The 23852-nt window shown below is 50.4% G+C and overlaps 1 protein-coding gene across 4 annotated transcripts; it reads right to left on the bottom strand.

Annotated features, from left to right (window-relative positions):
- Nucleotides 1-8473: 8473 nt before the first annotated feature.
- SFXN3 (sideroflexin 3) lies at nt 8474-22956 on the bottom strand. Of its 4 annotated transcripts, none has more exons than XM_090278432.1 (12): nt 21584-21808; nt 20403-20566; nt 19600-19774; nt 19152-19246; nt 18710-18785; nt 18463-18548; nt 18081-18208; nt 17867-17916; nt 16980-17029; nt 16246-16293; nt 15896-15993; nt 8474-8605 (listed from the first exon to the last, which is right to left on the bottom strand). In XM_090278432.1, the coding sequence occupies exons 2-11, from the start codon at nt 20561-20563 to the stop codon at nt 15897-15899; spliced, it is 966 nt and encodes a 321-aa protein (XP_090134558.1). In that variant the 5' UTR covers nt 20564-20566; nt 21584-21808; the 3' UTR covers nt 8474-8605; nt 15896. The 4 variants fall into 4 exon arrangements, with proteins under 4 accessions (XP_090134558.1, XP_090134555.1, XP_090134557.1 ...); XM_090278429.1 differs by lacking the exon at nt 8474-8605 and adding an exon at nt 20760-20915 and having other exon boundaries at nt 14922-15993; XM_090278431.1 differs by lacking the exon at nt 8474-8605 and adding an exon at nt 14922-15545.
- Nucleotides 22957-23852: the final 896 nt, after the last annotated feature.

Below are 23852 nucleotides of genomic sequence, written 5' to 3'. Positions count from 1 at the left end.
AGCTCCATACCAGGTCTCCAAGCCCAGAGTTCCAGAGCCAGGAAGAGAAGTTCCCATAACTTCTGATGGTACAAACCAGCAGGGATTGTGACTGAGTAAGATGGAGGGGTTCCAAAGTCCCAGGCAGTTCCTCTTAAAAGGCCCACTCACAGATTTACTTGGATTCACTCCCTCTGAGCTCAATCACTAGGGCAGCAGCTTGAAAGGAACTAGGGAAATACAAGGAGGAACTGAATTGTCTGGCATCAGAGCAAGAGCTTTCCACCAGACGAAAGTGCTGGCAGAGGCCATTGTTCCTTTTCTGAGACCTACCCTCCAACAGAGCCTGTTGGTAGGCACCATACCTGAGTCTCCATTAACATGGCTCACACTCTTCACCCCACCTTGGCAATTCCCTGAGGTCCTGCCCCACCAACTTGCAGGCCCACCCAAGTTGTTTCCAGTGGCTTTTTCATACAAGTGGCCTCTCTTTCCTCATGCTTTGGACTTTCCTTAAATCTCTAACAAGCAGCATCTGGCCTCCGAATACCCTATACCTCTTGGTAAGTGGCCCCAGGCCCAGCACTAGTAACAGCCAACCTTGGTTCACAACTTGGCCTCTCCTGGGCACTTGCAAGTCCAGCTCAAATAGCAGCCATTGACAGATTGCTCTGTAGCTCCTGCTGGGTGGTCCCAGACAGGGCACATATGTGGCTGATCTTGCACCTCCCAGGAGGCCCCAGAGCCGGTGAATCCTATGGAAACTTCAGACCATGACACATTAAAACCCAATCACTTCTATGAGTGAAACCCTTAAGGGGCAGACTCAGTGAGCACCAAAGCCCCACTAAAGCAAGTCCTGCTTTGTACGGTCAACCTCTGCACAGCAGCTTCTCCACTATAGTCACAGAGGGTCTTTGAAGCCCATCAGCCTAGGGGGTCAATCTCTCCCAGTGGCACCAACAGCAACCAAGGCTCAACTACAACAGGACAGTGCACACAGCCCACATAGGGGCTGTAACATCCAGCTTGGATGACTGGGGATGCTGCACTATTGGGCCCTACAGGACAACTACTATATAAGGTAACTCTACCAAGTCCATGAGATGTAGCAGCTCTACCTAGTACATGGAAACAAACATAAGGAAGTAGTGAAAATGCAAAGACAAATAAATAGGTCTCAAATGAAAGAACAGGAAAAATCTCCAGGAAAAGAACTAAATGAAATGGAGGCAAACTACCAGATACAGAGTTCAAAACAATGATTATAAGGGTGCTCAAGGAACCTAGAACTTCAAGGAACTTAGTGAGAACTTCAACAGCATGAAAAAGTACATGGAAACCATACAAAAGAACCAGTCAGACATGAAGGATACACTAACTGAAATGAAGAATAATTCACAGGGAATCAACAGTAGAGTGGATGAATCTGAGAATCAAATTAGCAACTTGGAATATAAGGAAGGAAAAACGCCCAATCAGAAAAGTAAAAAGAATTAAAGAAAACAAACAAACAAAGATAGTCTGAGGAGCTTCTGGGACAACTTCAGGCATACCAACATTTGCATCAAGGGGGTTCCAGAGGAGAATAAAGAGTACAGGAACTTGAAAACCTATTTGAAAAAATAATGACAAAAACTTTCCTAACCTGGTGAAGGAAATAGACATACAAGTCCAGGAAATACAGAGAGTCTCAAACAAGATTAACCCAAAAAAGCCCACACCAAGATTCATCATAATTAAAATGCAAAAGGTTAAAGATAAAGACAGAATCTTAAAAGCAGCAAGAGACAAGGGAGCTCCCATGAGACTGTTGTCAGCTGATTTCTCAACAGAAACTTTGCAGTCCAAAAGAGAGTGGCAAGACATATTCAAAGTGATGAAAAGCAAGGACCTACAACTAAGATTACTCAGCAAAGCTGATTATCATTTAGAATTGAATGACCGATAAAGAGCTTCCCAGACAAGAAAAAAGTTAGAGTTCATTATCACCAAATGAGTATTACATGAAATATTAAAGGGTCTACCTTAAAAAGAAGGGGAAAAAGAGATTAAAACTATGGCAATAAATACATATCTATCAAAAATTGAATCTAAAAAACAAAATAAACGAACAAGCAGAACAGAAACAGACTCATAGATACAGAGAACCTTTTGACAGTTGCCAGATTGGAGAGGAGTTGGGGTATGGGTGAAAAAGGTGAAAGGATTAAGAAATACAAATTGGTTATAACAGAATAGTCATGGGGATGTAAAGTACAGCATAGGAAATATACTCAATAAAATTCTAATAACTATGTATAGTGTCATATGGGTATGACATTTATCAGGATGATCACTTAGTAAGTTATACAATGTCTAATCACTGGGGTGTATACCTGAAATTAATATAATATGGTATGTCAGCTATAACTGAAAAATTTAAAAATTATTTAAAAGCAACAACAGAAAAGGCCCTGGCTGGTGTGGCTCAGATGATTGAGCGCTGGCCTGCGGCCTGAAAACCAAAAGGTCGCTGGTTCAATTCCTGGTCAGAGCACATGCCTGGGTTGCAGGCCAGGCCTCTGGTTGGGGGCAAGCAAGAGGCAACTGATCATTGTATCTGTCACACACTAATGTTTCTCTCCCTCTCTTTCATCCTTCCTTCCCCTCTCTCTAAAAATAAATTAATTAATTAATAATAAAAAAAAGAAATAAAAACAAAAAAGAAAGAAAGGAGAGAGAATTACAAACTATGTATAAATAAACAAAGAGAATTTAAAAAGAAAACAGAGCTTTAAATTAGCAGTTGAGATGTCCAGGGTACTGGGACTTGACTGGTTGTCACGGTGCCTTCTACAACATTTAAATATTTTATTTATTTATTTATTTTTAGAGAAAGGGGAAGGGAGGGAGAAAGAGAGGGGGAGAGACATTGATGCAAGAGGGAAACATCAATCGATTGCCTCTCCCAGGTGCCCAGTCCAGGGACCAAATCCATAACCAAAGCAGGAGCCCTGACAGGGAATCAAACTGGTGACCTTTCGCTTTGCAGGACGATGCCCAACAAAATGAGCCACACTTGTCAGGGCAACAACATTTTAAGAGAATTTGGATTTATCAGAAGAGAGAAGGCTGCCGTGAGCCAGGCCTTTTTCTTTGGTAGGTGCCAAATATTAACACAGCCACTGTGGCTGAGTGGGCAGCATCTGTAGTGGGTGGCAGCTGAAAAGGCTTACAGTCTAGGAAGGGCCTCCTAGGAGACGTTCTTATTTGAACTCAGAATCTAGGCTTCCAGTCAGCTTTGCCAGTAGCGATGACATGTCTGCACCTCTGTTGTCTGAGAAATGAGGGTGAATTCTGCCTTCAGACATGTTGTATTTGGCACTGTTTTAAATTTTTTACTTAATTGACATTATTTAAATTGTGTGAAATTTTATAGAAAATCCAGATTTTGGGGGCAGAGTTATCAAGCCAGGATGTTCAGAGAGGCCTTGGGGAAACCCCCCAGCTGCTCCTAGTGCAGAGATAGGGCGGTGGGGGGGGAGTAAGAAAGTTAGAGCTAATATTGAAGCTGCTGGTGCTGCCAAATTTTCTTGAGAAAAGAAAAACCAGGAACCTGGTCTGCCTAGCAACAGTTGAAGATGTACTTGAAGCTGTTTTAGGTGGGGCTTACCCTGACCAGCTTACCACATTTAGGCCTCCTTCCCTCATTTAGGATTCCTGCCTGCTCCTGTAGCTTTTGAGTTTATGATCCTTGAGCTAGATGATTCCTTCATCTCTAACCGGCAATAACAACAATAATAGCTACTACTTATCAGATGGTTTGGAGTGCCAGGCACTGTGGCAAGCAATTGACATACATTATCTTATTTTAGACTTACAAAGGTGAGATTATGAGCCTTATTTTTTAAATGAGAAACTGAGGTTTGCTCCCTGTCACACTGACCATTAAGCAACAAGAGTCAAGATTTGAACCTGAGACTGCCTAGCTACAAGGCCTGATTCTAATCATCATGCTGTTCTAACATTATCACTGTATCTTTGTCACCCTAACTTCGGTGCAACTGGAGCCAGAACTTCAGCTCGTGTTTATAAATTTTAATACCCAAGATTCAGGAGCCAAGTTCTAGAAATGCAGGTGTGTGTGTGCCCAGAAAGGGCAGATTAGGAGGTGGGGGGAGGTGATGGGAACATCGTTGGTCACATCATCTGGGCACCTGAGGCCAAAGTGCTTCAGGGTTGACATCAAGAGAAGTGGAGAGACGTGCTGGGGCTGTGGGGATGGCCTTGGGGGCTGGCAGGTTAGTTCCCTGTGAAGCTGAGACATTTTAAGGCCTTAGGGAGAACCTCCAGCTGCTCCTAGTGCTGAGACAGACAGGTGGGAAGTGAGAGTAGTTAGGACTAGTATCAGCTGCTGATGTTGGCAGGAACTCTCCTGGCTATGGATGGTTAGGATAGAGGGAGTGGTGAGTGGAAATCAGGTGGCTCTTTGAGCTGGGGGTGGGGGATGGGGCAGTATTAGCCTCTGAGCCACGGGCCCTTCCTCATTCCACTTCAGCCTTCCTCATTCTTGATCCTCTCCCCTCCTTGCCTGAGGGTCTGTGGTGGCCAGACAGGTTTCTTTGCAGGAGGCAGCTCAGCTACCTCACAAGGAAAAATATGATCAGAGCCTTTCTTAGGTTCAGAAACAGCAATTTACCTAAGGCCTCAGAGCCACCGTCCTGTGCAGTGCATGGAGGTGAGAAGGGAAAGGAGGAAAGGGCTTGTCCAGAGACCCTTCACCTTGGCTGGGGACTCAGACGCGACTTGCCTGACCCGGAGGGAAGATGAGGTACCATCACGGGGCCAGGGCACCGCGCAGTTCAGAGATCCGGTCAGGTGATGGATGATACAGAGTCCAGACCCCGGAGTCTTGTCTGGGGCCCGGCGTCCAAGGCCTGGAGCGTCCCCTGTGAGACCAAAGAACACCTCGGGTAGGTGGGGTCGCCGGGCAAGGAGACCTGCGGAGTGGAGCTCCAGCCCCTCCCGGGAGCGTGGTGCGCCCCCATTCCTTCCACCTGCGCGAGGGCACCCCGCCCGGGGAAGAGGGGCGGGAGTCCGAGGCGGGTCGGATTCCCAGCCAGCTCTCTCCTCACAGGAGGCGGCCCATTATCCGGCGTCGTTAAAGAGCAATTAGATGGAAATTAAGCCGAGAACAAGTATTGATTATCTCATTAAGGCCGGGGGAGCCCGCTATGTCGGTGAGAGTTTACCGCCGCTCACCCCATTATCTGCAAGGTGAAAGCCTGCGGTCATCAAAACCCAGTTAAGTATTGATCTTACCCCCATCCCCAAACCCAGTCTTGCCCCTCCCCCCTAGAGCAAGTGGGTTCTAGAGAGGTGACACCAGGGGTGTGATGAGGTGGAGGGAAGAGTTCATGCTCCCGTCTCCGTCTTAGCACTTGCTCTGTAATTCCCCACATTTTCTGCTCCCAAATCATTATTTTTTTCCTGATGCTACGGGGCGGTGCTGATGGAGAGGGATCAGAGACAGTTCACATTCACATCCCTCTGGGGGCTGGAGAGCTGGGGCTCCCCTAGTTTTACATCCAAGGAAGAAAAACTAGAGTCGAGACTTAATGAAAAGAATTTACCCCTGTTGATACAGAATATAGGGCACCTCTGGGCCCCAGACTCCTGAGGAGGGGGGACAGGTTTAGTTCTGGGTGACCACCATCACCAAAGGATGAGATATCTGCGACTATCCCACACATTCCCTAAGATTTAGAAACCTCAGAATTCATAAGAGGCTTCTTCAGAGTCCCAGATGATGTGAACTTTGGGGAAAAATCACGGTGTGTTGGAGAGAAACGTTGTTTTCACCCTGGCTTTGCTTCTAGCTGGCTGTGTGACCTCAGGCAAGTCATTTTGCCTCGAAAGTCCTCAAAAGGATGGGGTTGGAAAAGCTATAAGGCTCCTGAGCCCTCACATGCTATAATCTATTGGACTGAGTGCTGAATTCCCTGATGGCAGGCTGAATGCAGCTGTGTGCCCAGCCCTTGCCTGCCCTCCTGGAGCTTCTGTTTTCAAGGGGAAGAAGACAGGGAACTGATTATCAGAGAAATAATAAGTTACAATGACAATATGAATGCAGGTGCTAGGAGAGTGTTTAAGAAGAGAGTGGGGGAAGCTAGCACAGGAAACAGATGTTTCAATAAAACAAAACAAAACAGAGAACAAGCCTGTTGCCCATTCATTCATTCAACTCATAATTACTGAAGGCGCTGCAGAGCCATGATGAGCAAAACAATGGTCCCTACCCCCCAGGGCCCACAGTCCAGTGAGGGAGACAGACATCAATGATACAACCACACAAATAAAGGCAAAAGCATGCATATGGTGCATGTACTGAAAATATGGAAGGGAGCAACGAACGAGAATAAGAGAATTGGCTTGGGGAATAGGGGGTTAAGAACGCTTCTCTGAGAAAGCCACCGTCATTCCCTTGTTTAAGATACAAGTTCTTCAATCGAGCCAGTGGTGGGAAAGCTAGAAGAGTACCCTGGAGAGGGCACATCTTCCTCCCCTCGGAGCACGCTGGGGTCGGAGACTCAGCAGGAAACAGGGTTCCGGTCTCTGACACTCCAGGCCCCTTTGTGGGGTTCACCTGAGAGTCTCAGGTGCGAAGTGAGGCCAGAAAAGGAGGCGTTGGGAGGCGTGGAGGCGGCAAGTGGTGCGCCTGGCCGGCACCCGGTTGGCCTGGGCGGAGCGAGCTGCGCTGCAGCGGTATCTGGGCTCATCTCCCTGCCCCGGAGTCGGGCAACTATTAATCTTGGTTGACGGTTTCTAAAGTCCTAATTGGGAGGTGGGGAGAGAGGCCCAGTCCGCCCTAAAGGTAAAAGCGGCTAATGGGCCTCTTCATCACCGCCAGGAGTCGGTCCCAGGCGGGGCGGGAGGGGCGCAGCAGCAGGTGAGATGCGGAGCAGGCGGCGGCCCTTAATGAAGCTGTAGGGCTGGGGCGGACGGAGAGGCGAGCTCCCGGGCAGGAAACCGTTCCAGGGGTGAGAGGAAGGTTCGCCCACCCCCGCGCTGACAGCCCAGTTCAGGGCTCACCTGGGCACCCTTTACCTGAAAAGGCCCCCCTGGGGGCGCAGTGCTGGGGGAAGGGGTGGAGTTTAGGGGGGTCCTGGCTTAGACCTGCATAGGTATGGATCTTTTCAGAGGTAACAAGGGTTAGGCGAGATATGGGGAGAGAGGGAGGGTCTGAGACGCCGAGTCGCCATGCAATTAAGCGAGGGCACAAAGTGGGCGCTCCGATGTTTGCTGACTTGCAAGTCTGTGCCCGACGTGTGCAGGGGGAAGATATTGGGAGCAAATGTGAGTTCATGGGCCTCTGCGACTACAGTGACTCCAAAGCGCCCGGTCTTTTGCCGCGCCCCTTCCCCCTCCATGACTCATTTTTCCTCCTCGGGTAGGCTTATGAGCCCCCAGCCTCTCCAACTCTTAAACCCGCCCCCTCCCCCAGCAAATGCTAGCAGGACCAGTCGTTAACCCAGTTATTTCAAAGCATCCCCCTCACCCTTCATCCCGGCCCAAACTACCAGGACGTGGGGGGAGGGGTGCTGGGCTCACCCAGGAGGGTCAGCGCTGCTCCTCTGCGCTCCCCTGGGATCCACTGAGTCATGGAGCCCCCACTTCTCTGTGGGCTTCGCCTTCCTTCTCTCGCTGTCAGCCTGTCTCCTGTGCCCTCCCCCTTCCAGCTGCATCAGAACTATATTGTATTCTCACCTAATCCTGTTCAATTACAGCATAATAAAACACATAATAAAAACGTAATTCATTTTTCTCCCGCGCTCCCCATCTCCCAGCATCTCCTTGCTCGGGATTAAAAATTTGTCTTCATGTTTGTGGCTCAGTAGTCCCGACGCCTCCACATCTTTAATGTATGAGCCGGGGAGCTAGGGACTCGCTGGTTCGGCTTTCTTAGCGTCACAAAGGCGCCCGCCAGTCACCTGAGGATGCCGGTGGATAAGGAGGGAGAAGTGTAGACCTGCCTGAGTCTCCAGTGGCGGCCTCCCCCTCCCTTCCACGGGACGGGATCTCAAATGCCCCCAGATTCCCAGTGGCAGAAGGAAAGCCCTTCGGTACATTCCAAAAGACCCAATGTAGCTTCCAGGGGGCGCGCTGTGGGGCAGTTCTTTGGGGATGGAGTTTACTAAGGAGACTGGACTACGTATTGAAGTCTAGTGAGAGATGTAGAAAAGAGCCAGGCAGGGAGGGGCCCCTCAGCCTCCATTATCTCCTTCGCCTCTGATCTGAGCTAGTAGACCAGCCAACACAGCTCTGGCTTCCAAATTACCACCATCATCCCCAGTACCTAGGGACTCTCTTATCCACGCTCTGACCACGTTATGAGCAACCTGGATCACTGAAACAAGGTTAGAACTTGCCAGAAATAATTATTAAGAATTTAATAAGAGAAAATTTTCTACAAAGGCATATTACCTGGTATGTTTACAGAGGGCAGGTCTGAGACCCAGATACAACCAACCCAGTGCTATTTCCTTATTCCTTCATTTCTTCCTTCATTCACTTAGGGCAGGGGATCCGAAACTTTCTGCACTCATGGGCCCCTTAGATTTTCAGTAATTTTATCCATAGTACCCTAGGACAAAAAAAAAAAAAAAATCTAACAGTCCTTTTTAAGTACTTAGGTAAAAAAAAAAAAAAACTTAGTATTTATGTTCTAACTCTGTTGTAGGTGTTTGAAAAACTAACACATATAAACTGGAAGAAAAACTATTTTTATGTCCTTCTTAACCTCAATTACTTACTAATGACATATGTGCACCTATTGGGCTCTGCATAACTTCTTAAAACTTGGAATCAGCCTGGATACTGTCACCCTTATTTCCTGTCTGATAATGACTCCTCTGTAGATTTTGCTTTTTCTGTCATCATCAAAAACCCAGTTTTACAAAGACGCTGAAAGCAATGCGTTAGTTTAATTTTGCCCTGGCTGGTTTAGCTCAGTGGATTGAGCGTCGGCCTGCGAGCTAAGTGTCGCTGGTTCGATCTTCCAGTCAGGGTACATCAGAGAAGGAAAACTCTGACTCCAAAAAACCTCCGCTGCCTTGCGGCATACCTCTTCAGGGGAAAGGCTAAGGGAGTAAACCCCGACAGAAAATCCGGAGCCGGAGTCCCTAAGGCGGTTTGATGTTGTAGTCAACACCGGCAACTCCTGCGGCGCACCTGAAGCCAAGCTGTATTGACTCCGTCTTTCCCTTGGACCCTTCAGCTGCGAAGAGGGGGGGGGTCTGCTGCATGGGCAACAGCAGACCCTCCATATTACCCTGCCCAGGCTCTGTAGCTTCAGCGTCATCACAAGATGTCGATTCAACACGGGAGGAGACAGATACCATGTCACTCCCGAGTCGAACTGCACAGCCATTCTCAGCGGTGCAGATAGACTCTTTAGAAGCTACACCATCGTCTCTCGAGATGGACGGCTGCCGACGAGTTTAATTTTGCAACTGTGATCTCAAGTTAGTAGTTTATGCAGTGTCCAACAGATGTCAAGTATTGCTGTGTTGGTTTTCCCTCAAAAACTTAAAATATCCTCTGAGTTCATCTGGCACTCTGGGGTTCCTCAGTACATAGCTTGGAAATCACAGATTTTGGCGATCTGCCTGTTTTCCTTAATAATCCTCTCTAGTGGTCTTGGAAAGTTTGGGGCAATTGAATAGAGGTCATCTGATTGCCAAAGGAAAAGAACTTGAATCTTATCCACAACTCAGGGTTTAGATATAAGCAAGGGAGTCTGGGAGCTGAGAGGGTCAGGTGTTGGAAGCCAGCTAACAGAAATGGGGTCCTGAAAGAAAATCACTAGCAATGACAAGCAAGTCCAGCAGGATGAACAAGACTCAGCTGAAGGCTTGAGTATCATAAAAAGCAAGACTTCCAGGTATATCATAGGGTGATGCTTAATCTTACATCACCACTACCCAGCACCACTCCCACCTCACTGTGCCTTGGTACTCTGGAAAAGAGGTCATGCAAATGGAACTATATCACCAGAGGCCCAAGTAATTCTGCTGAGGGACCACTTGATAGGAACTGAACTAGAATAAGGTGAAGGTTTCTCCTTTCCAGTATGCCTTAAATGATTGAAGCTTGGTGCCAGCCCCAAGAAGCTGCAGAGGTGGAGGGTAGGTCAGCACTACAGGGAACAAACTGCCCCAAAGGGAAAAGGCATAAACATGTGCAGGGAAGCAGACAGAAAACAGAGTTGGAGACGGCAGCTCTGATTACATGTGAGATACTCTCCCTCAGCTCCCTGCCTTTGGGACTCCTAGAGAGACACAGAAGAGGAAGGATTGGGCTCTTTCTCTTGCTGGCCATTCTATGTAGGGATATATCTAGGGCTAAGCTTCAGTTTGCCTGGGGAACTTTTCAAGCCATATTACTCCCAGGATTCCAATATGCCTCCCTGGGAGGTGTCGACACGCCCCTCCCCATCCTCCAAGCTGAAAATCACTACAGCTGTCAGCCATGGTCTCTGTTGTGAATATGTCACATTTTCCATGTTCGTTGAGGAGTAAAACAGATTGAGAGCCACTGTGTTAGTGATCTTACCTAGGACCAACATATAAGTGGGGTTTAGGGCACTTTGGATTCCACACCCATTTATCAAGCAAATATGGATTGAGTACCTATTGTGGACCAGGCACTATTATAGGTGCCATGGGCACATAAAATTGATGACAAAAGTTGTTTAATGGATATAAAGTTTCAGATGCACAACATGAAAAAGTTATGGAGATCTGTTCTGCAACAATGTAAATACACTTAATACCACTGAACTGTACACTTACACATGGTTGAGATGGTAAATTTTATGCTATTTGTTTTTTATAACAATTAAGAAAAAACATGAAGATATGTTACCTGCCCTCAGGAGGGTTTTCATTTAAACTGGAGAGTCATCTATTTAGGACCAATAATACATGTTGTAATAAATACCAATCAGGATGATTACCAGCTCACCAGCGGCCCTACTTTGGGAACAACCCCAACCATAAAGGTGGACCTGAAGTAATAATGTCCAATGTCCTTGCAACTTGACCTTGAACTCTGGCCACCTCTGAGGGATAGACAACTGACCTAAGCTGTACCAATTTTTGAAACTTGAATGGAGAGATCAGAGGCCGGAGCTAGTTGAAGCTGTATCTTAGTGGAAGTGCCCATAAACTCCAGTTACTGAGACCCAGAGCTGCCCAGCTTCCTGCCCTTTCCAAGGCCAAGTTGGTTAGTTAGCTCTATCTTTGGTTCTTAGAGATACTGACAAATCCTTCCAATATATCCCCCTATTTACTGAAGCTAGCCATAATTATTGTCTGCTATTTTCTACAAAATAACTTCAAATAAAACCAAACCAGAAGTGCTCCTTTTGGGAAATAAAAGTTGTCAATTTCTTTTTTTAAATCATTTTTTATTGTTATTCTATTACAGTTGTCCCAATTCCCCCCCCCTTTTCCTCCTCTGCCCATTCTACCCCAAAAGTTGTCAGTTTCCACAAAGCAAGTTTAAAAGTGTGATGAGAAAGAATAAAATTGTTTTCATCATTATGCCCCAATAAATAAATAAATAAACAAACAAAATTGTCAACTGAGGACTTGCCGGTCATAGAGGAGGGGAGGACTTCAGTTGGAAAATAACATAGGTGGTTCATTGGTTAATTTATAGATTAACATAGCAAACACTGCACCCTGAAGTAGCTGCTTGTTGGTTGTTAAAGTACGGGTTATTTTCCTCCTGGATGGAGGAAGTGGTTGTGTGTGTAGCCCAAGCTATGCAGGATTCCTCCCACATTCTCCCTGTCGTTATTCAGATGCAAAACCTCCCTTGTCCGAAAAAATTGAGAAAAGGAAGCTGGAGGCGGCTGTGGCCGGAAGTGGAGGGTACCATTGTCCCTCTGGCAGCCTGTGCTGCGGCTGACTGGGAGGGAAAAAGACGTTTGTATGTAGGAAGGGAGAAGCAAGCAACCCAGGAAGCTCCCTTTTGGGAAATGATGCCCCCACACGAGAACTACAGATCACTGCAACGTGTGGGGAGACCGACCAAGAGGGAACAGGGAGGGGCGCCTTAATGACTAGTGGGTACAGGCTGTGTCCCTGAAGATGGGAAGGGAATCCGTTCACCCAGCAGGCCTTTTCTACCCAGTGCTGAGCACAGAGTAACAGAGTTTTAGTAAATGTTTCCTGAACATGGGATGCAAGGGCGGAGAGAAGGAGGGCGGCAGACGGCGAAAAATGCAGGGCCAATAGCCCCAGAGGCCACTAAAAAAATCGGGGCTCGGGACTCAGGAGAGGCCTCGCGTTATTCCTGGAAAACCTCGCGGATTTCCAGACAGGAAGTCAAAGGGCGGGCGCTGACGTGCTCATGGACTTCGAAACTGGCAAGGAGGAAGTGAACCTGACGGATTTAGCGGTCCAGGACCAAAGTCACCAGGGAAACTGACCTGAGACATAGGTTCCAGGCTCAGGTAGGGAGGATGAATGGTATTTAAGACTCCCAGCGCCAAAGCCATTGCCCGAGAAACAGGGAGGAGGTGGAGCCGAGCCTTTGATTGACAGGGGCCACAGCAGGGGCTGGATTCTGCTCCTGATTGGCGATGTCCCAGAGGAGTGGCTTACCTATGACTGACAGACTCCCGAGACGGGGCTGGCTTGAGACTAACAAGCTTTACTGGGAGGAAAGGGGTGCTTGGCTCTGACCCGTAGGGCTCTGGACCCCGCCGGACTAGGCTAGTCTGATTGCCATGAGCCCACAGGGCCCTAGTGAAGCTGTCCCTAACCAGTAGAGACTAAACTTAAGAGATTAACTGTCCCTCAAATGCTGGTCTTATTAGTCCCAGTGATCCTAGAAAAGAGCAGGATACATAGCCCCCTTCCAATGGCCAGGCTAAGCCAGGGCTCCAGAACCAAGTCATTTTTCTCCTTGGACCTTGGGCCGGGAGATAGGGAGGTTTGTGTACTTTCTTAATAAAGGGAAGCATGTGAGGCCAGGAAGGGGAAAGACGGCAGGGGAGGGAGGCCAAGGACACAGATGCAGGCTCCCAGAGAAGGTTCCTGAGCACTAGGAGGATGAGGGGAGGCCCAAGAATGGGGCAGATTACTTTCCAGGATGAAAACTGCTAACTCTTCCCAAATGCCGACTTCCAAGAATAAGTCTAAGTACATGGAGGCAGTTTGGAAAATGTATCTGGCTACGATTTGCCCCTAGAGAGCCTGTGAAGTTAGCCTAAAGCTGATATTTTGCTTTGAGAAGCTGGTGCAGAATTAGGAAAGATAGCAGGAAAGCATGCCTTCCTAACTGGTCCACTTTGCTTCATTAAGCCTGGCACCACACAGTAGAACTCAATGAACAGTAGCTGGTGTCACTCCCGCAGCCCACACAAGTAAACTTCATCCCAAGAGGAGTGAGCGAGCCCAGGCCAAGGTAGCAGGTTTACTTCAGGCAGCTGTAGGACCATTCAATCCTACAAATTTCTCCCCACCACCTAGTTTGAGAGCTTTGGGCTAAAAAAAGGGAGATTTGAGGTATATGCTGTAGGGAGTAGGTAATATATTTTAATATAGACTCATTCATGTTTATTCTTTTGAATCTTCCAAAGTCAAGACATAGGGTAAGAAAGATAACTATAGACTGTTTAATAGTAGCTCCTACCAGCTATACATTGTCATGAACTTTTGGTCTCATCTCTCCCAGATAAAAGGGGGGGGGGGGTACCTAAGCAGGGAGGGAGTAGAGAGCACTGGGATAAGGGGAAGGGCTGTTAAGTGGCAAATGGTCCCTGCCAGACTTATTCCCCTGTTTTATCAGTGGGGGCATGGAGAAATGTGGAGGGTGTGTTGGTGCACTAACAACTTTTCTCTGATGACGCTGGGCAATCCTTAGCGCTCTAGCCTTCCTCTATGCAGTGCCCCCCACCCCCCACCCCAGGGACCAGATACTACCACCCCATGCCAAAATCTTGAAGGGAACCAAGAAGCCTGAATAGGTATGTAAGTGTGTGAATCAGCACCCCTAGTGAAGAAGGAAATGAAGCCAGGACTCCATTTGCTGAGGGATAGGCGGCTAGGAGGGGGAAAGAAGGCAGGGGAGGGAGGCCAAGGACACAGATGCAGGCTCCCAGAGAAGGTTCCTGAGCACTAGGAGGATGAGGAGAGGCCCAAGAATGGGGCAGACTACTTTCCAGGATGAAAACTGCTACGTCTTCCCAAATGCTGACTTCCAAGAAAAAGTCTAAGTACATGAGGGCAGTTTGGAAAATGTATCTGGCTACGATATGCCCCTAGAGAGCCTGTGAAGTTAGCCTAAAGCTGATATTTTGCTTTGAGAAGCTGGTGTAGAATTCGGAGATGGCAGAAAAGCATTCCTTCCTACCTACCTACATTCCCTCTCCTTTAGTACTCAGCGTGCTGATGGACTGATTTTTATAATCTCAGAGCGCCCTCTGCTGGGAGCTGAGGCTCCTTACAGAACGGTAGGGAAGAGACTAAGACCTGGACCTGACAGGGAGAGAAGGAAAGGCCACAGGCAGGAGCCTCTTCCTGGGCACTTAGGACCTGGAATCAAGTGAAGATCAAGAAGTAGACAGGTTTTCAATTTATTGAGTAACAATGGCATCATAGCTTTTATTACTGGCGGCAGTTGATTAGGGGGCAGGAAAGTGCTCGTGGGGGATCCTGCCTTCACCTCACCACTTCAGCCAGAGGTCATGGGAGTTGGAGTCAAGGTCCAACTCTGTACTCTTAGTTTACCAACACATACTCTATCCCAAAGCCCACATCCCCTTTGGACCAGCCACTGATGCCTGGGCCATTCCTCCTCTTGGGAGTGGGGATGGGGGTGGGAGCAGGGCCAAGCCTCAAGAGAAGGAGCTAAGATGAGGTTCTGCTGAATATCTAACACGGAACACAAAATTCCCTGTCTTCAGATTGTACACTCAGGGCCTTAGTTGCTTTTGAGGGTGTACTAGTTACACCCATTCAGATACCCGTGGAGGTGAAGCACTGTTCCCACAGCTATGTCCCTCTGTACAAAGGTGCGGTGGGAGTTCTGAAAGAGGAATGGAATGCTTCTCTGCTTTTGTGGCTCTTTGGTTGAGGGAGAGAATTGGGATTGTAGGTCTAGATTTGAGGTTATGATGTCAGAGTGGACCAAGACTCCCAGGATTGTGCCTGAAGATGCCCTTATTGCAGCGGCGGGGTGGATGGGAAGATTGCAAGAGCAGTACAGAATACTGACATTCCTTTGTTCTAGTAGAGAAGCAGAGATGAAATAATCCATTCCAGGATGTGGCAGATGACATAAGCCCCCCTGCCTCCCTTAGCTTGGCATGTCTTTCTCTGCCAGCCCAGTTCCTGTGTCAGCTTTGGGAGCCAGGAAGCAGAAATCTGAAGGATTCAGCCCAGTTTGGTTTGTGAGTATCCCTCAGTCTGTCCTGAGATCCTGGGGCTTCTCCTATGTCCAGAAGGGGTGATGTGCTGTCAGAAATGACTTGCCCAGTGGAACTGTCTTAAGTCCCATAGCCTGGATGGCTGGCAGGTGGCAGGAGGCCAAGAAGAGAAGCCAGATATCAGGACATTTCAGAACAGCATGTCTGCTCCTAGCTTCCAGGACAGCATGTACACACACACATATTATATATGCATATATGAAAACACAACAGCGCAGGAGAAAGAGATTATGTGGCCCTTGTCTTTGGAATCAAAGAGGAGAGAAAAAGGCTTATTGGGGTACCTCCCCCAGCCTAGTGTTTTGCTGGTCTCAATGGCTGCTCCCCACCAAGCCCCCTGCCCAATACCAAGCAGAAGAGAAAGTGGCAGGTTGGCAAGGCCCCCCTAATGCAGCAGCCAAAGGAGGTGAGGGAGGGGCCAGGGCTGACTACCTCAGAGCCCCTTGTTGTAGTAAACCACTTCAATGCTGGGGTTTTGCTGATGGATCTGAGCTCTCAGTTCTGGCTCCAGCCTGCTCACATGTATGGAACTGCAACAAAACAGCATGGGCAGGCTGAGTGTCCCCTGAACCCAATCCCCCTCAGGCTAAGGGATACCTTAGCCTGAAGACTCCCCATTGAAGAGCAAAAGGCCCAGATCACTATCATTCCCCCACCCTCAGAATGAGCTGAGTGCCTGCCAGGCCCCTTCTTGGAACACCCTGAAGGACCCTAAGGTCAGCTGGTTCCAGATATGGAAACCTGCCCAGAGCCCCCAGTCAAGCCCAAGAGGCCACACTTACCTTCGCTGGGGGAACAGAGCACAGCACAGGGGGGTGGCAAATACCAGGCTGGGGAGAAGAGTGTTGGAAAGGTTTGTGAAGCTTTGGCCTAAGGATGTTTCCTCCCTGCACCTCACCCCATTTCTGGATACTACCCCTAGGGGTGGAGATCGATTAAAGCCAACACTGACATTAGGTTCTGGCTGAAGAAAGAACCTCCAGAGCAGCGACCCAGAGTTCCACAGCCAGTGAGTGAGAATTAGGAATTCAATGTGCATGAAATTCCTGGATGGTACCAAAGGGTATATTATCATGACTTCTCTCATACATGAAGGCTGGAACACCTTCAACTAGACCAGCGGTTCTCAACCTGTGGGTCGTGACCCCTTTGGGGGTTGAACGACCCTTTCACAGGGGTCGCCTAAGACCAGTGGAAAACACATATGTAATTACATATTGTTTTTGTGATTAATCACTATGCTTTAGTTATGGTTGGGGGTCACCACAACATGAGAAACTGTATTAAAGGGTCGCAGCATTAGGAAGGTTGAGAACCACTGAACTAGACCCTTGACCTTCAAGGACAGGAGGGATCAACCCCTCATATACACAGTATGACCTATGGGTGTCCAAGACCCATACCTTCTCTATGAATGACTGAAGAGTGTATATATATATCTTAAAAGTAATAAATACCCACCCACATCCACCATGTAAAGGGCACTCCCACACACCCTAACTCCCTGCACACTTACCAGAAGCCCACCAGTCCCACCTGCAGGGGTGCCCCCAGCCAGGGGCGGCGCTGTAGGGAGATAGAGACAACGGAATGGTGTGTGTCCCCTGCCCACCTGTCCCCACCCCCTTGCACTCACCATGGCTCTATCCCAGCAGCCCTACCTTTCAGCCTCTGATACACCGCCCTTATACTCCCAAACCCATAACAGGGTCAGTACCTTTAAATCACCACCTTCCACTCTAGCCAGACCTGTTTGCTGACACCCTTCCTGGTGTCTCCTTACCCATTCTGGCCTCTCAGAATTGGATCCCACGGCACCTCTGCCCCGCTTTCTCTTCTCTTACTTCCTCCAGGACCTGCTTTCTTCAGGAAGCCTCTTCTGACCCTCCACTTACTTCCTCCCACTTCAGTGCCATGACTTTGTCCCTTTCCAATGCATCTGCTTGATTTGCTCCAGTCACATGGGCCCCATTCTGTTACTCAAATGTGCAGTTGGTGTTCAATAAATATTTGCGAATAAATGAGCCAGAGCTTATATTCCTGGGCCTTGCTTCCGTCCTGTTTGTGTGTGCATGTGTATGTGTGTCTCACTGCTGTTAATAGGTGACAACATGAGTATGGTAGCAAGCACGACTATGATAATCCATCCTTGGTATGTCACAGGCTCTAAGTGACACCAGTTTCCTTCCTTCCCTCATCTTCTCCTCCTCTTCCCTCAATGTTCCTTCACTCCAGCCCAGTTCATTCTTCCTAAATGAATGAAGGTGGAGGAGGCAGCACAGGCGTGAGGTAAACAGGTGGCAAGTCTTAGACTCAGGTCAGGCTGGAGAGGGGGTTAGGGACTGGTCACTTCTGCTCCCAGTCACTACTACTTCCAGGACAGGAGAGGTGAGAGTGACCTACCTTCAGGAAGTCTTTCTTCTCCAAGGTGTCCATGATCACAGGGGGAATGGCTGAGTGGACGGCAGGGCAGGGAGGGAGAGAGTAAGTAGAGTGATAGTTAGGACCCTAAGGAAGGAGGACCCCCCTCTTCACAATTCATCCCACTACCTCCAGAGTCCTCAAAACCCCCTTTTCCTCAGAGCGTCCTGTGCCGTACCCAGCCCCCCTGCCTCACCCATAGCAGGAATCGCCATGCAGATTCTTGATATCACCACCTGGAAGATTCCCTGCTTGGCCGCGGTCACCGAGTGGCCAAGCCTCTGACCTGTCTCGTCAGTCACAGGGATCCCCACCTGCAGCTCCCTGAGAAAGGAAGATGGTGGGGGTCAGATCACAGGCCTCAATTCCCACGCACAATGTCCTCATTGGCAGCTATTCCCTGGGGTCCTCTCAGACATCCAAGGTTGAAAGGCTGGTTCTTTCACCCAAGATCCCAGCATCAGACTGAGACTGGGCCCAGCAGCTCCTGCTCAGGGAGGGAGAGGACGGTCCTGACTCTGGCTGGTGTGCCCACATGCACGCCGGGCATGTGCAGGCTAGGAGTCGGGGCCACTCACCTCTGCCTCATCAGAGGGATGTTGATGCAGTTTGCAGCTGCCACAGCTGCAAAGGGCACAAATCTGCCAACCAGAGGGGGCAGGTGCTGGGGGAGGAAAGATGTCATTTAGTGGCCCTGAGGGCCATGGGGTGGTGAGGAACTCTGGGAGACCATATATGAAGCCTGTAGGTTGGTATGGAGGGGTAATGGGGAAGGAGGCAGATAAGGGATGACTGGCGACCAGTGGAATTGGGGCGGGGAATTACCTTGGTGAGGGATTTGAGTCCCAGGGCTGTGGCCACAGCCCCAGTGGTGGCACTCACATAAGCTGTTCCCAGCTGCCTGTGGGTGGAAAAGCCAGGTCACAGGGGAAAGATGAACAGTTCAGTATATGATTTTTTTCTTTCAGGAACATGCCAAATCCTCAACCCATGAGGCATGGGAGGGTGGCCTCATTGCACAGAAAGGCCTCCTGTGCTCCAGTTTAGGTTAGTCTGGAAGCCCCAACCCCTCCCCTTGAAGAAGAGTAGGCCCCCCAAAGTATACACAAGAGGACCTCAAGCCTTCAGGCCAGGAAAGTGGGGAGGAAGGCAGGCTGAGAGGAGGGCATGGAGCCACTGGCTGCACGGGCCCTTGGTGAACAGTATCAAACAGGAGAGAGCAATGGTGGGCAGAGAGAAGAGAAGAGTCTCTGGGGCGAGTTCTCACCTCACAGTGATGGGAGCATCGCCACTACGGTTAGAGTAGTTGACAACAGCATTGAAGGACTGATTCACCCACTGCCAGAACACCACAGTTGGGGTCTTCCTGAGGGTACAGAGACATTCACTTCTGTCCCCTCCACAGTTTTCCTGATCCTTAGACCCCAATAATAAAACTCCAAAGGGTTATTCCCAAACCTTCAGGGGAGAGCCAGTTGATGACCCTAAATCCTGTCCTGGTGACACCTGAATGACCCTCCCCACTTACACAAACCTACCTACTCTCTGGGGTTGGAGGAGCCCCAGGGCTGAGTTCTGAGGAATGAAAGGAATTCTAACACACACTCTCACCCACCATTTTCTGCCCCCATCGGCCCAGAGAGGAAGCACCTAGTCATCAAGCTACACTCTAAGCTTGGACAGAATGGTGAGGAAGGGGACACAGAGGACAGGACCTGCCTGTAGAAGGTGAGCATGCAGCCAGTGATGGTCATGTTCATGGGCACCTGGGCTGACATGCGGCCAATCAGGACCACCTTTTCCCCCGTGTCCGGATGGAAGGCAGAGTCATACACATACTTGGCCCTCCACAGCTGGTCTTCGGTGAGCCCTGGAGTCACCACACCAGCCCTACAGAGGTTAGCAGGAAACAGACAGGCCTTCTAGGGGACAGATGTGCGCCCCCCCCCCCAAGCCCTGCCCACCTGGCTCAGGAAGTCTGGGCAGAGGACCAGGCATTTTGGTCCCCAATCGCAGACTAAAGGAGCTCCTGGTCTCTGGAAGACAATCAAATCTTCCAGGGGCAGGGGATTCCAATTTCTATTTCCCTTCTAGCCACACAAAGAGGGGTACCTTTGTGTTTATGCCCAAATACTGGTGGTTTCCAATGGGTCAAAAATGGCTAGGGGTATTGCAAGGATTTTTCTTACTGTAGACAAAGGGGATGCCCTCCTCTCTCCTTGGTACTCAACTTTGAGTCCCTCTGTCCTTGCAGAGGGTAGCCCAGCAGTGGGACAGGTCCCTGTAGATAGTTTGTGAGGCATAAATATCAATGACACCTCTTCAACCCAAACACCCTAAAATCTTTTGGGTTAAAGCTCTGTACCATAGTTGTATGATTCCAACACACAGGGCCAGTGAGTGAGGGGTGGGACAGAGTCACTCTCAAGCTTGGGGAGACACATGCAAAAGATACTGTATTAAAGGCAGGGAATAAGACCCTGGGATACAGGGTGAGGTGGGGAAGGGGTGGGGTCACCTGTAGTTCTGCACGATGTTCCGGGAAGCTTCCAGCTGTGCCCCGGACAGCAGCAGATTTCGGGGGTCAGTAACAGTGAAGAAGTGCCGGGCTCTGCCCAGGAAAGTGCTTTGATCCCAGCGAGGTTCCTGGATGTTGATATCTAAGGGCAACTCACCCATTTTCTGCAGGGCAGGGACCAGCATCAGAGGACTCCAAGGAAAGGGCCCAAGGCTCCTGCTGGAGGAGCTTTTGGTGTCCCTGCCCTGGTCCCTGGGCCTATTGCCAATCCCTTCTAGCTCAAGGTGACTCCAGATAGGTAAGCAACAGTGGGGGGAGGGGCTGTTTTCTAGGCAATGTTCTGACCCAGGGACTTACCACAACTGGAGGAGGCTAGGGGTGGAGGAGGTGCATGGGGACAGAACCAGGAAAACAGATCTTGCGCTCTGGCCTGGTGCAGATTTTCATGAGTAATTTACATGTGTGTGGTTGATACATGAGCAGCAACTAATCCCGTGAAGCTACTCTTGTGCTCTGTATGCACAAAAATGCATGTTATATGCACTCCACATTTATGTTCATGTCAGCTTTAGGCCCCAGCTACCCTGAAACCTAGATACAAACTCCCAAGGCTGTCTGGGAAGATAATGTAAGCCATCCCACACCACAGCCTGATTGGAGGAGAGCAGCTCCCCGGCCACCCCAGGGCTTACTCTGATGCCGGCTCTGTGTGTGTTTGTTTAACCCACACAGGATGGCCCAAGGCTCTCCTTGTTCCCCAGCTGGGCAGGGCTGGTACAGACAGCCATCCGCCTCTCCCCAGAGCCACCTGTCTCCAGAAAGGGGTGGAATCCGGCATGTGCCCCCTCCACCCAGCACAGAAAAGAAAGCCTGAAACAACCATCTGGCTGCATTGGGCAAAATCCTACAGAATGACTAATCCTCTTCAACAACACTTCCTCCCTCAGAGCCAGACACGCCCTCCCCTCTCTCACACTCTCACATTCACATACCCATACACGAAACACCATCATACTCGCCCTACACGACAACGAGGGTGGACACACCCTGCACACACTGTTCCATAAAAACCGTTACTTGCGCGCAAACACACACACACACCGCAGCCCATATCCATCAGTTGCAGACCCTTGAATGTGTGACCACACAGAGCCCCACCCTGAGACTTCTCCCCTACCAACCTCTCCTCGCGTCCCAAGTGAAGACGAATATACTGAATCCGGAAAGGGCAGAGAAGGCAAGTCGTCTTCCTCTTCCCCCTACTCGTCTGACCCAGAACCCTGGCCGAGCATTCACTTTCCTGGGCTCCTGGCCTCTGAAGCTCTCAGACCCGCCTTATTCTCCGCGCGACGCCCCCGCCTTCCCATCCATCACGTGTAACGTCACGCGTGACGCTAACCATCAGAAGGGGCGGGGGCTCCCCCGGCGCGTCCGCCCGGCGTGCCCAGGGATTGGCAGAACCTGAGGGCGGTGGGTGTCATTTGAGGCGACGCCCCCAGCCCGGGCCACCGGGATTCCGCCCAACGCTACCTCCCAGAGCCAATCCTGGCTCAGGGATCAGTTCTGGCCTTGTCCTCAGGCAGAGAGAGGAAGGGAGGAGCCACGCGTGCTTGCAATCCCCTGGCTGTCCTCGGGAGGCTCCTGGCCTAGGCAGCAAGGGCTCTAGGTGTCCAGCGCGAAGACTTGCAGGGTGCAGGCGGGCGGCGTGGAGAGGCCATCCTCTGATGTTGTGCCTGGAGGGACTTGGCTTACCTCTCGGCCTGTTTACTCGTTGGTTGCCTTGGCAGTGGCTGCTGTCTGCTTGGCCCCCTAGGCTCCTACCCCACTTCCCACAAGCTCCTTCCTCGAAGCACCTCGGCATTAGCTTTTCTTCACAGACCTGTTCCGCTCGTGCCTGTGCCCCTTCTATGTACCCGGTCCTTTCCTTTTCCTCAGCCCCGTCTTTATTCTCCTCTGTAATCCTTAGCTTCACTGGGTCCCCAGTTTCCTTATATCCCCAATCCCTACCCCTGCAGCACAGACCTTAGCCCTGGGTTGTGAAGCGGCAGAAGTCTCAAGGCTCTGTCTGCATAAAGCAAGTGGATCAGAAAGATTCTTCCTGCTTCTAGTGTCCTGGAATCAACTGCCTGTCCCTGTGACCTTTCCATAACTGGGTGATCAGAGAGACACTTGCTGACATAAACGGATGATGCATGTGAAGAAGGCAGCGCGCAACCACACACACACACACACACTCACACACGCACACACACAAACTCACCCAGTCACAGTACAGAGCAGGTCTGCCGCGCGCCCAGGCTCCAGTCCACTCCTGCCCACTGCAGGCTCATGCCCCGCTCAGCCCAGGTGACATTCCCTCACTGAGGCTTCAGGGGTGAACGCCGAGGGGTGGCAATTCTATGAGCCTGGAGAAGACAAGGTTGTGGCTCCCCTGTGCTAAATCGGTAGTGGGAGGAGGGCAGGCCAAGACCCACACTCTAGGTTCCCACTCAGGGTAGGCATTAGAACTCGAACTGGAGTGGGTAGAACCCAGCGGCCCCCGCCCAGGTGACAAACGGCTGTCCTGGGTGCCTAAGAGAGGTGGTAGGAGGGAGTGACTGGCGGCTCCCTCAGCCAATAGGAGCGCGGGGCGCTCAGGCCAGCCCCCCCCTTCTGCTGCCTCAGGGAAGCGTGGGCGGGGTCCCCTGCTTCTGCAGTCGCTCGCGCCTGCGGGCGGGCGAGGCCGGCGGCCACCGCAAGCACCAGCAGGTGAGAGGAGCCGGGGGCCAAGACCGAGAGGTAGGGGGCCGGGAAGACGGAGCTGGGGGTTGGGTGCTGCGATCTGCTCTGGGGGACTTAGCCCCGGGTTTGCGCGGGATGTTGTGGGGCTTTCACCAGCAGGTCCTCCCCCAAGCCAGGGAGTGTCACGCAACCTCTGCAGACAGAAAAGGAGGCGGGATGGAGGGGACAGCAGCCTGGCATCGGGCGTTGCGGGTCTCTAGGGGCCAGGGAATCTGCAGTCCTTGGCTGCAGCTGTCCCAGGTCCTGAATCCCTGCTCTTGAGGCCTGAGCATCAACCGCTGACCCTACCCCCATACACTGGAGGGGTGTGCAGTGGATTGTCCTGGCCCCAGCTTCTCTCACACAGCTTGAAGCCCCGGGGCCTGCAATAATCCTATCTCCTCCACTCTCTCAACCTCTAATGAGGACTGAGGACCGGGCAGATGACTCGGCTGAGAGCAGGAATGGGAGGTGAAGGAGAGCTTCCCACCCGCCTTGCGTGAATGGCTCCCAAAGTCCACGATGGTGCCTGGACTGGGAGTGAGGGGCCTAAGGCGTGGGAAGGCAGGATGCTCAAACCAAGGGGAGGGGTGGAAATTCTGAGGGGCAGCATTCACATCCCCCTCAAATATCCCTCTCTTCTCGCACAGACCTCAAGTGCACACTCCAAAGAGGCAGCGGAGGTGGGGG

This window comes from Furipterus horrens, unplaced genomic scaffold, assembly GCF_987537825.1.
Source record: "Furipterus horrens unplaced genomic scaffold, mFurHor1.1.pri manual_scaffold_5, whole genome shotgun sequence".
In the NCBI taxonomy this organism is placed as follows: Eukaryota; Metazoa; Chordata; class Mammalia; order Chiroptera; family Furipteridae; genus Furipterus; species Furipterus horrens.
This window is presented reverse-complemented; position numbering and strand designations above follow the sequence as displayed.